Raw genomic sequence first — 13,258 nt, 5'->3', positions numbered from 1 at the left:
AATAAGTTTGGGGACCCCTGTCCTATACAGTGCATCCGGGAAGTACTCACAGCACTTCACTTTTTCCACTTTTTGTTATGTAACAGACTTTTTCCAAAATGGAATAAATTGATTTTTGTCCTCAAAATTCTACACACAATACCCCACGATGACAATGCAAACAGGTTTTTATTTTTGTTCAAATTTTGCTAATTTATTAAAAATGAAAAATACATTGCTAAATACTTTGTTGATGCACCTTTGGCAGCAATACAGCCTCAAGTGAATATGATGCCACAATCTTGGCATACCTATCTTTGGGCAGTTTTGCCCATTCCTCTTTGCAGCACCTCTCAAAGGTGGGATGGGAAGCGTTCATCTCTGTACATTGCTGCATTCATTTTAGTCGAGTCAGTTAGGTGACCAGAAACCCGAGCTACAACATTCATCTGTGGATAGGAGAACCTTCCAGAAGGACACCCATCTCTGCAGGAATCCACCAGTCAGTATGTATGGTATAGTGGCAAGACGGAAGCTATTTCTTAGTAAAAAGTTTTCCAAAATGCACCTGTAGGACTCTGACCATGAGAAACAAAATTCTCTGGTCTCTTGAGACAAAGATTGAACTCGTTGGCGTATATGCCAGGCATCATGTTTGGAGGAAACCAGGCACCGCTCATCACCAGGCCAATACCATCCCTACATTGAAGCATGGTGGTGGCAGCATCATGCTGTGGGGATGTTTTTCAGCAGCAGGACCTTGGAGACTAGTTAGGATAGAGGGAAAGATGAATGCAACAATGTACAGAGACATCCTTGATGAAAACCAACGCTTCTCACCCAACCTGATTGAAGTTTGGGAGGTGCTGCAAAGAGGAATTAGCAAAACTCCCCAAAGATAGGTGGGCCATGTTTGTGGCATCATATTCAAAAAGACTTGAGGCTGTAATTCCTGCCAAAGGTGCATCAACAAAATAGTAAGCAAAGACTGTGAACACTTATGTACATGTGATTTTTTTTTGTAGTTTGAACACATTTGCGGAAAAAACCCAAAACAACTTTTCACATTGTTATTATGGGGTATTGTGTGTAGAATTATGAGGACAAAAATAAATTAATTTTATTTTGGAATGAGGCTGTAACATAACAATGTAGAAAGGGAAGTGCTGTGAATACTTTCTGGATGCACTGTACAGAAGTAGCCTAAAAATAAAAAATAAAAACATGAATACAAAATTACAGTATATTTTGCAGTATGTTAGCATTTAAAATAGCTAGCGATTAGTGCTCTAATAGCCAGCTAGTGTTTAGCATGCTGACAGCTAGCAATTAGGGCGCTGACTCGCGAGCTAGGTCAAGATTTGATCAAAATTAAAAACGGAAAGGTAAAAAAAATATATAATTAAAAATCACAGACAAGGTTTTAATTAAATGCACCGCTAAAATGGACAAACAATAAAATGGTTTAAAAAAGCAGTAAAAATAAAATTCTTCAACACATTATGAAGTGCGATACAGTACTGTACCGGTATATCAAACAAACATTACAAGGAGGTGATGAATTAACTCAGTTTATTAACAATTTCAACAAGCTGCTGTACAGTATGCGCTGCTCTGCCAACACGCACACACAGCCCTTTGGTGCACTCACAAACGATCAGAAATCACAAAAATCCTTAACTTTAGCAACCAGATTGCTACAATAAAAATGATTTCAAATGTACAAATCTCCACATTCCACAACAACAACAAAACTGTAGAAGACTGAAACTGTAAATAACAAAAAAGGGTCGCTTTCGAGATTAGCTAACTAAGCTAACTCACTTTAGCATCCAGATTCAATAACAACCAATACTAAAAAATTCACACCATACATTGATAATATTCTCTTATTTTAAGCCTAACCAAGAGGTGACAATAAAAATACATACATTTTCAATCTCTTGTTTCAGGAGGCCAAAGTGAAAAAGATAATGTCCAAGAAAGAGAGAAAGGAGAAAAAGATGTCCTCAAAAGACGATGAACACTTTTTGTTGACCGGAGTGACGCCGGCAGACCGAAGAGGGTAAGTGTTTGCATTTTATTTTGTGTGTTTTTATTTTCAAAGGTGCGAAAAATGGTATTGTCTTCTCGACTTTTGATGAAGTTATGACATGTTTTCCTAATACAGAGATACCTCAACTTAAGAAGGTTTTGCGTTAACAGCTGTCTCTCGGCTAATTGTTATACTTTAAGTTACAAGCAAAAAATTGAGTTACAAGCGTTCCCGCCATTAGTTGGTGTAGCAAATGTCACATTGAACCCCGTAAGATCCGACCAACGCATCTGGTCTTACTCGTTAGTATTACCTCGTAGCTAAAGATCGACATAACTTTGTGTGTAAAGGACAGTGCTGAGAAGAAGTAGTGGATTATAGTCATTGAATTAAAGAAATAAATAATCAGAAACATGACCAAGAGTGTTGCCAACTTGCCAGAACAGTTGAAGCGTATCACTGCTAGTCTGCGCCATATTCAAGCAAAATGAGTCTCAACGCCAGCTCAGAATGTTATATCATAATATTATCTAAAGGGTAGACATTTATCCATGAAAATAGGGAAAAGCTGCTGCTGGTGTGTTTGACGGAGGAGCAGCTGGAAGGATATACTGTAGAAGTCCACTCTTTCAGGTAAATACTGTACATTGTTGTTACATTATTTCATGTTAGTATACGTTTATGATGCACATTTGTACAGTACATTGCCATGTGTCCTGATGACGCAGGAGCAGGAGATACTTTTTAACTGCATTTTAGACATCAAGTCATGGATTTCCTGCAGCTCAACCAGGACAAAACAGCTTTTAGCTATAGGCCCTGAAGGCCAGAGGTTTGATTGATTGCTTGATTGAGAAGTTTATTGACGTTTTAAAGAATTGAATCCATGTAATGCTTTAAAAATGCAAATGGATGGCACAAAAGGCTTGTTTCCATTGTGGTCCATTAAATATTCATCACATTTGATACATTCAATAATAAAAGATATATAACCTGTAACATGTATATAAAAAATTACGTAAAAAAATTGATAAATTATGTACATAAACACAGTATACATGTCAGGTGATTTGAAAAACAATATATACAAAAAATGGGGGGGGGGGGGGGGTTATATACACTATGTACATGACACTATGTACATGACTATGTTGACTCCAAGAGTGTGCAAAACAGATTGAGAAAATATATATACACTATAGCCACATATAAACCTGTTTGATGCTTTGAAGAGTTGCTGGGGATCAATTTTGGTTCAGATCAGGTAGAGGTTGAGCTGAGCCATGATTTTATGGCAGTTTTAAAATTTAGTGGGGAAGTTCGAATTTTAAGGTCTGTTGGTAGTGCATTCTACTGTGTGGTGGCAAAATAGTAAAATGCATTTTTTCCCATGAGAGTCTTGAATTTAGGGGGGACGAGGTCTGAGGAACTCCCTCTCGTGGTAGTACCTGTGAGCATCACTTACTCTGGTGAAATATTTGGACAGGTACTTGGGGACAGTTTCTCTGAGTATTTTGAAAACCAGGCACATTGCGATTTGGTGTACTCTTTCCTCAACTCTAAGCCATCCCAATTTGGTAAAGTGGGCTTGAGTTAGGTGAGTCCTGTATGGGAGGTTGAGCAGGAGTCTCACCAGCTTGTTTTGGGAAGTTTGCAGTTTTGTTTTTAGTGGCTTGGGGATATTGGTGGACCATGAGGTACAGGCGTAGTCAAAATGACACTGTATGAGGGTCTTAAGTGTATCCCTGTTGATAAATGCAGAAATCCTGCCCAAAAATGTACTTTTATTATTGATCTTGGTGATTGCTTTTGATGCCATTTTTTCACCCGAGAGAGTGTTGTCCAATATACAAGTTAGGTAAATGATCTTGTCTTTGCTGGTGATTATGGTATCACCTGCTTTAATCGTAAAGCCCGGGGATTTACCTAGGTTGTGCTTGGACCCAAATAGGATGGGCTCTGTTTTACCCAAGTGTAGTGACAGTTTATCGGAAAGCCAGAGACAGAGATGACTTAGTTCGGCGCTGAGTGCACTTTCAACCTTCAATTTGGCCCTGTCCGAGGCCAGGATCGCAGAATCGTCCGCGAACAGGAACAAATTGCTGTTACATGCTGATTTCATGTCGTTAATTGTAAATAATCAAGAATAACAATGGTCCCAGAATGCTCCCCTGTGGGACACCACAGCTCACCTTGAGGGGAGAGGACAGTGATTGGTTCACCTCGACCACTGTTCTCTATCCTCAAGGTAAGATTCATCCAGTTTGTGGCTGCGCTGTCAAAACCGATTGCCCTCAACTTGTTTAACAGTATTGGGTGGTTAACTGTGTCGAATGCCTTTTGAAGGTCCAGCATAACCATTCCACAGTACTTGCCCATGTCTATCTCTCGCCTGATGTAGTCAGTTAGGTACAGTAGGTATGTATCGGTGGAATGTGATTTTCTGAATCCTGATTGGAATTCGAATAGAAGCTCGCAATTTGATAGATAATTATCTAGCTCATACTGTATATTAACCTCTCTACTACTCAGTGGCCTAGTTGTTAGTGTCCGCCCTGAGATTGGTAGGTTGTGAGTTCAAACCCCGGCTGAGTCATACCAAGGACTATAAAAATGGGACCCATTACCTCCCTGCTTGGCACTCAGCATCAAGGGTTGGAATCGGGGGTTAAATAATCAAAAATGATTCCCGGGTGCGGCCATCGCTGCTGCTCACTGCTCCCCTCACCTCCCAGGGGGTGAACAAGGGGATGGGTCAAATGCAGAGGACAAATTTCACCACACCTAGTTTGTGTGTGTGACAATCATTGGTACTTTTACCTTTAACTCTATAACCTTTGAGATGTAGCAAAGGATGGAAACAGGGCGGTAGTTGCCGGGTCTAATTTGTTTCCTTTTTTATACAGAGGTGATATTCTCGTGAACTTGAATTCTTGTGGGACATGACACTGATTGATCGACAAGTTGGTGATATGAGCAACCATTGGGGCAATCGTGACAACTGCGTCTCTGAGAAATCTACTGGGAACATTATCATGTCCTGTGGCTTTATTTGGCTGCAGCCAGCTGAGTTTCATTAACACTCATCAGTTTTAACTTTGACAAACTTGAAGTCGGCCCTGCGATGAGGTGGCGACTTGTCCAGGGTGTACCCCGCCTTCCGCCCGATTGTAGCTGAGATAGGCTCCAGCGCCCCCCGCGACCCCGAAGGGAATAAGCGGTAGAAAATGGATGGATGGATGGAAACTTGAAGTCGTCCATGCGTACCCCTTTGTTTTTGTAAAAGTCTTGGATGCCGTGTTCACCGTAGATGCCTGAATGTGAGGGCAATTTGCTTACCAACGTGGAAGCAATTTGTTAAAGCAATTTGCCACATTCAGTTTGTCTGTGATGAGTGAGCCTTTTATTTTCAAGTTGAGGTTGGTGGTTATTGTTTTGAGACTGCTGTGGCCCAATTGTTTCAGCGTCTTCCAGAGTTTTTGCGGGTTATTTTTATTTTCCGCAATTTTTTCCTTGAAGTAACTGGATTTGGCGTTCCTGATCACATTCGGTACTTCGTTTCTTAGCTTTTTGTATTCTTTAAGGAGCTGTTCAGTCCTGTCTTTAGTAAACTTAGCGTGTTTGTCATTTCTAAGTTTCATGGCTTCTATTATGTCTGCATTGATCCAGGGTTCTGTTCAGGATTTTACCCTGGAAGCTTTCATGGGTGCTCGCTGGTCAGATACATGCAGGAAGTTGCATTTGAAGCATGCCCATGCTTTTTCAACCGATGAGCAATTTAGTACAGAGGATAAACTTTTACTTAAACTAGAAGATTTTAAACCAACACAGTCCATAAAAAATCTGGGCGTGATTTTTGACTCGGCTGACTTTCATCCCACATATTAAAAATATTTTTTCATCATCCACCCGTTTCTCTCTCAGGCCAACAAGGAGGTGCTAATCCGTGCTTTTATTTCCTGTCGTTTCGACTAATGTAATGCCCTGCTCTCTGGTCTTCCCACAAAGAATATCAGAACCTTTCACTATTTCTGAGGAAAATGTCACATTGATGTATTTTGTGTTCCCTTGAAGATCTCACAAGAAAGTCAAAGATGACGACAAGGACAAGAAGGAAAAGCCAGACAAGGGTCACTGTTTTTGGGAGAGCGTCACCATGACGTTGAGGCAAATATCTTCCGTCAAAAAACTGGAGAAGACCGACGACTGGGAGACGCCTCGGCCTCACCGCGACTCCAGTCAGACCCACGGCGCCCTGAAGGGGGTCGTGGAAGAGGACCGAACCCGAAAAGAAGACTTGACCGAGCCTCTCTCTGACTCTCTAGACCTCCCGTTGGAGCTGGGCCAGACCGCGTGGTCCGGCCTGGAGGAAGACTCCTCTCACTACGCCAACCTGTCGGACTCCAAGGACCCCACGTGTGCTGTCCGGTGGACGGCCCGGGCCAAGGTGAAGCTGGCCGGGATCAGCAGGATGAGCAGAGGGATGGCGTCGGAGAGTACGTGGGAAGGCTTGAAATAGTCCACAATTCCGCTTTGGAGACATTTTGTGGCTGTCAATTCTTCGCAGGACTTGCGGGAAAGCAGGGTAAGCTAGTAGGAGTGTCCCGATACCTTGATCATAGGCCGATATCAAATGAAACCCGATACGATATCAGCAGGAACCATACATACTTTTATCATTGTAGAGAGTGAAGAAGTTTAAAAATGAGTTAAACACAAACATCTTTAACATTAACCATCTGGGATAAACTTACGCAGTCTTTAAATTGAAGTGGAGTGGTAATTGTTTTTTTTGGCAACACCTAGTGGCCACGATATTTCATTTAGTTGCTGTAAATTGAATGATGCAGACACGCTTGTTACTTTATACTTTCTAATACACTTCTTCTGCCTTGGATATTTTGCATCTATAAGTAATATACAACTATATTTATTATTTTTTATATAGACAAATACAGGGTTTCAGATATATTATTCGATTACGGACACGTATAACACGTGTCGAGCTTGTGCGCTACTGTCTGCTTAGCTGTTGTGTAGCTGCTAGCTCCTAGTAGCTTATGGTTGATCTTTTTTAAGTAACTTCACTATAATACGAGAAAATACCCACCATGTGTGCTTATTTGAGAACATTTAGATGTTAGCTGGCCGCAGGACTGCTTGTATCAGAGATTTTACATGCAAGCCGATATAATCCCACACTCGTGTTTTCGCTGATATCGGTCCAATATCCGATATTAATATCACATCGGGACACACCTAGTAGCGAGCTTGACATAAATAAAGGCAACGCTGTAGAATTGGCGAAAAGGTCATCTTTTGCTGGGAAGGTATTAATATTAACATATATATTATAGTTTTCTTCTGTTTTTTTCTACAGGAGCCTTGTTAACTCTCCGTGCTGTTATCAAGCCAATTGATGAAGTATCATTTTTTAGCGCATATTCTCCAGGGTCTTTAGTGACTCAACTGCAGGGAGTGCGAATTTTGGCGAGACATACAAAACCAGTGACGTTGGTCATTGACAATGATTTGCAAATCCTTTTCAACCTATATTCAATTGAATAGACTGCAAAGACAAGATATTTAATGTTCCAACTGAGAAACGTATTTCTTTTTGCAAATAAGCATTAACTTACAATTTAATGGCAGCAACACATTGCAAAAAAGTTCAACACTCCTTTGTTGTATTTTAGGTTTCATAATGCGCCACACATTTTCAATGGCAGACAGGTCTAGACTGCAGGCAGGCCAGTCTAGTACCCGCACTTTTTTACTATGAAGCCACGCTGTTGTAACACGTGGCTTGGCATTGTCTTGCTGAAATAAGCAGGGGCGTCCATGATAACGTTGCTTGGATGGCAACATATGTTGCTCCAAAACTTGTATGTACCTTTCAGCATTAATGGTGCCTTCACAGATGTGTAAGTTACACATGCCTTGGGCACTAATACACCCCCATACCATCACAGATGTTGACTTTTGAACTTTGCGCCTATAACAGTCCGGATGGTTCTTTTCCTCTTTGGTCCGGAGGACACGACGTCCACACTTTCCAAAAACAATTGGAAATGTGGACTCGTCAGACCACAGAACACTTTTCCACTTTGTATCAGTCCATCTGAGGTGAGCTCAGGCCCAGCGAAGCCGGCGGAGTTTCTGGGTGTTGTTGATAAATGGCTTTCGCTTTGCATGGTAGAGTTTTAATTTGCACTTACAGATGTAGCGACCAACTGTAGTTACTGACAGTGGTTTTCTGAAGTGTTCCTGAGCCCATGGTGATATCATTTACACAGTGATGTCGCTTTTTGTTGCAGTATCCCCTGAGGGATTGAAGGTGTGTAATATCATCGCTTACGTGCAGTGATTTCTCCCGATTCTCTGAACCTTTTGATGATATTACGGACCTTAGATGGTGCAATCCCTAAATTCCTTGCAATAGCTCGTTGAGAAATGTTGTTCTTAAACTGTTCTACAATTTGCTCACGCATTTGTTCACAAAGTGGTGACCCTCGCCCCATCCTTGTTTGTGAATGACTGAGCATTTCATGGAAGCTGCTTTTATACCCAATCACCGCACCCACCTGTTCCCAATTAGCCTGTTCACCTGTGGGATGTTCCAAATAAGTGTTTGATGAGCATTCCTCAACTTTCTCAGTCTTTTTTGCCGCTTGTGCCAGCTTTTTTGAAACATGTTGCAGGCATCAAATTCCAAATGAGCTAATATTTGCAAAAAATAAAGTTTTCCAATTCGAACGTTAAGTATCTTGTCTTTGCGGTCTATTAAATTGAATATAGGTTGGAAAGGATTTGCAAATTATTGTATTCTGTTTTTATTTACCATTTACACAACGTGCCGACTTCACTGGTTTAAGGGTTTGTACTTATGTCCAAATATGTACAGTGTGGTTGCAAAAATCCACCTATTTTTCATACAGTTGACAATCTCATGCTGAATATTTGAAATTACTGGAGCCATTCATGCCAGGTGTACACTTTTTGTTGTTTATCATGTATAGTGCCTTGAAGACTATGGAACCACTGCTGACTACTGGTGGTATTACTTCAGTAGGACATTCAACTGGTCATTTATTTGACTGCATTGTTTGTTTCCGCCTGGTCTCGCATACGTTTAGTAGAATTTCATACAAAATGTAATGCAATAGTAGTTATAAAACAATTTAAAAGATTCAAATGGATTATGCTTTCAAATTAACCTCTTAAGACAAAATTTAAAACGGATGACATTTTTGATTTACTTGAAAAAGCTTTTTGTAAGGATAATTAATTCAATAACGATAATTTTTAAAGTTATTAGGGATGTGAATCTTGGAACAACTCCCGATTCGATTCGGATTCTTGTGGTGATGATTTGATTCAGAGTTGATTCTCGATTCCAAGCGATTATTACAATATATTACACGGTATAATAATTATAATAAAACCTTTTCAGATTACAGGTTAAAAAAAAGCTCCTTTTGGCTGCTGGTGTATGACGTATGAACAGCAAATAAGCGTGGAGATGGCTAAAAAAAATGTTTTTAAATTATTTTTATAGATTTTTTTAAATTATGTAAAATTTAAAAGATGTACTGTTTTTACTGGATTTTTTTTCAAAATAAAATTGTAAACTGACTTTTGAAAATTATAAATTGATTTAGAATCAGATTTAAAAAAAAGGAATTGCGATTCTGATTTTTTTGACCACTCCTAATTATTATTACTAGGAATTACATACAATAACTTACACATGAAATAAATACACTCAAAGCCAGATTCACAACCACTGGGATAATGGAAATATTTCTGTGAGATATATATTTCTTTTTTTTTTTTTTACAAATTTTATGAAAATCCAACCCTCACTTTTTCAACTATTTTGAAATGATTGAAATTTGTGATAATTAGAACACATAAAATTGTACATTTTGGGGGTTTATTTTGTCACAAAAAGTGCTGAAAGGATTCTGTGGTTATGGTTGTCTTACAAGAATGACCAGAAAAAAAGCCTTATTATTCATATTAGTAATGTTGTTTATTGTAATGATTAAAGCCTTATTCATATTAGTAATAATGTTTATTGTAATGAGTAAAGCCTTATTATTCATATAAGTAATGTTTATTTTAATGACTGAATTCATTTGGTAACATTTGCAATGCAATTCCATGGATGTGTGTGAGCTAAATCATGTTATTTTAGGATAGTTATTTAGTTTAGGGTTCATATTGTTCAATACACTGGTGTAAATAAATCAAAATCTGTCACTTTAAAATTAATTTTTCAGTAAAAGGTTATTTTCATTCCATTGCACATGCAGGTGATTTTCTTGAGTCTTCAAAAATGAGTCCAAACGTGTCTATTTTTTAAATATTTAATCAGGATTATTCTAGTAGTAGATTTGGAATAGAAAGGAATATTACAAAAGTTGGAAAGATACAAAACTTACCCCACAACCACAAATAATAATAATAATAAAATAATAGTACATTTCCATTTGTGTGCTTTTTGACAACTCTTGGAAGTAGTCTGTACTGGAAATGACTTTCTCTGCAAGTAAAAGTACCCGGAACAACAATCAGAGACAACAAAGACGTTGTAAACAAAGACATGCATTCGGTTATTACAGGAAAAAAACAGTTATTTGAACTCTATTACATAAACATTTGACACCAGGTGGTAGTAATGATATTAATCAGTTTGTAGAATTCAATTGAGGAACTAGAGGCAAAATGGAGTGCACTACTTGACTGCAGCCAGCAGAGGCGCTGTCGGTTAAACAATGGGAAGTTGAGCTACATCCACGCTATGGCTCCAATGCAACAACACTGGCATGGAAAGAGGAGTTCAGAACATTCACATCCCACTTAAAATTTTACAAAATCTATTAATTGAGCCATTCTTCCTTTAGATACATAAATAATCTGCAACTTTTTTTCTTACAAAAGAAACAATATACTCATCACAACCACCACCATTTACATGCTAAAACTTACATTACAAGATTTAGACACAAATATTTATATAAATATATATATATACATACATATACATATATATATAAAATATATATATATATATATATAAAATATATATATATATATATATATAAAATATATATATATATATATATATAAAATATATATATATATATATATATATATATATATATATATATATATATATATATATATATATATATATATATATAAAATATATATATATATATATATATATATATATATATATATATATATATATTTTATATATATATATATATATATATATATATATATATTTTATATATATATATATATATATATATATATATATATATATATATATATATATATATATATATATATTTTATATATATATATATATATATATATATATATATATATATATATATATATATATATATATATATATATATATATATATATATATATTTTATATATATATATATATATATATATATATATATATATATATATATATATATATATATATAAAATATATATATATATATATATATATATATATATATATAAAATATATATATATATATATATATATATATATATATATATATATATATATATATATATATATATATATATATATATATATATATATATATCCATCCATCCATCCATCCATTTTCTTCCGCTTATCCGAGGTTGGGTCGCTGGGGCAGCAGCCTAAGCAGAGAAGCCCAGACTTCCCTCTCCCTAGCCACTTCGTCCAGCTCCTCCCGGGGGATCCCGAGGCGTTCCCAGGCTAGCCGGGAGACATAGTCTTCCCAACGTGTCCTGGGTCTTCCCCTCGGCCTCCTGCCGGTCGGACGTGCCCCAAAAACCTCCCTAGGGAGGCGTTCGGGTGGCATCCTGACCAGATGCCCGAACCACCTCATCTGGCTCCTCTCGATGTGGAGGAGCAGTGGCTTTACTCTTGAGTTCCTCCCGGATGACAGAGCTTCTCACCCTATCTCTAAGGGAGAGACCCGCCACCCAGCAGAGGAAACTCATTTCGGCCGCTTGTACCCGTGATCTTGTCCTTTTGGTCATAACCCAAAGCTCATGACCGTTGGTGAGGATGGGAACGTAGATTGACCGGTAAATTGAGAGCTTTGTCTTCCGGCTCAGCTCCTTCTTCACCACAACGGATCGATATAGCGTCCGCATTACTGAAGACACCGCACCGATCCGCCTGTTGATCTCACGATCCACTCTTCCCCCACTCGTGAGCAAGACTCCTAGGAACTTGAACTCCTCTACTTGGAGATGGCACTCCACCCTTTCCCGGGCGAGAACCATGGACTCGGAATTGGAGGTGCTGATTCTCATCCCAGTCGCTTCACACTCGGCTGCGAACCGATCCAGTGAGAGCTGAAGATCCTGGCCAGATGAAGCCATCAGGACCATAACATCTGCAAAAAGCAGAGACCTAATCCTGCAGCCACCAAACCGGATCCCCTCAACGCCCTGACTGCGCCTAGAAATTCTGTCCATAAAAGTTATGAACAGAATCGGTGACAAAGGGCAGCCTTGGCGGAGTCCAACCCTCACTGGAAATGGGTCCGACTTACTGCTGGCAATGCTGACCAAGCTCTGACACTGATCATACAGGGAGCGGACCGCCACAATCAGACAGTCTGATACCCCATACTCTCTGAGCACTCCCCCACAGTACTTTTCGGGGGACACGGTCAAATGCCTTCTCCAAGTCCACAAAGCACATGTAGACTGGTTGGGCAAACTCCCATGCACCCTCAAGGACCCTGCCGAGAGTATAGAGCTGGTCTTTAGTTCCACGACCAGGACGAAAACCACACTGTTCTTCCTGGATCCGAGGTTCGACTATCCGGCGTAGCCTCCTCTCCAGTACACCTGAATAGACCTTAACGGGAAGGCTGAGGAGTGTGATCCCACAATAGTTGGAACACACCCTCCGGTTCCCTTTTTAAAGAGAGGAACCACCACCCCGGTCTGCCAATCCAGAGGTACCGGCCCCGATGTCCACGCGATGTTGCAGAGTCTTGTCAACCAAGACAGCCCCACAACATCCATAGCCTTAAGGAACTCTGAGCGGATTTCATCCACCCCCGGGCCTTGCCACCGAGGAGCTTTTTAACTACCTCTGCAACCTCAGCCCCAGAAATAGAAGAGCCCACCACAGATTCCCCAGGCACTGCTTTCTCATAGGAAGACGTGTTGGTGGGATTGGGGAGGTCTTCGAAGTAT

The 13,258-nt window shown here is 39.1% G+C and overlaps 1 protein-coding gene across 4 annotated transcripts in view; it reads left to right on the top strand.

Moving 5' to 3' along the window:
* The window catches only part of si:ch211-225h24.2 (uncharacterized protein LOC564539 homolog), a 74,020-nt gene that overhangs the window by 44,206 nt on the left and 16,556 nt on the right, over positions 1-13,258 (top strand). For 3 of the 4 annotated variants that reach the window (XM_062034670.1, XM_062034672.1, XM_062034669.1), the window contains 2 exons: positions 1,932-2,044; positions 6,089-10,992. In XM_062034670.1, coding sequence (XP_061890654.1) covers positions 1,932-2,044; positions 6,089-6,533 — 558 coding nt within the window. In that variant the 3' untranslated portion in view covers positions 6,534-10,992. Of the gene's footprint in view, positions 1-1,931; positions 2,045-6,088; positions 10,993-13,258 lie in introns of those variants that run through there. The other variant, XR_009824232.1, reaches the window with a different exon arrangement.

The sequence above is a fragment of the Entelurus aequoreus genome, linkage group LG23, assembly GCF_033978785.1.
Source record: "Entelurus aequoreus isolate RoL-2023_Sb linkage group LG23, RoL_Eaeq_v1.1, whole genome shotgun sequence".
NCBI lineage: Eukaryota > Metazoa > Chordata > Actinopteri > Syngnathiformes > Syngnathidae > Entelurus > Entelurus aequoreus.
The sequence above is the reverse complement of the archived record's forward strand: the minus strand, read 5'-3'. Positions and strand labels throughout refer to the sequence as shown.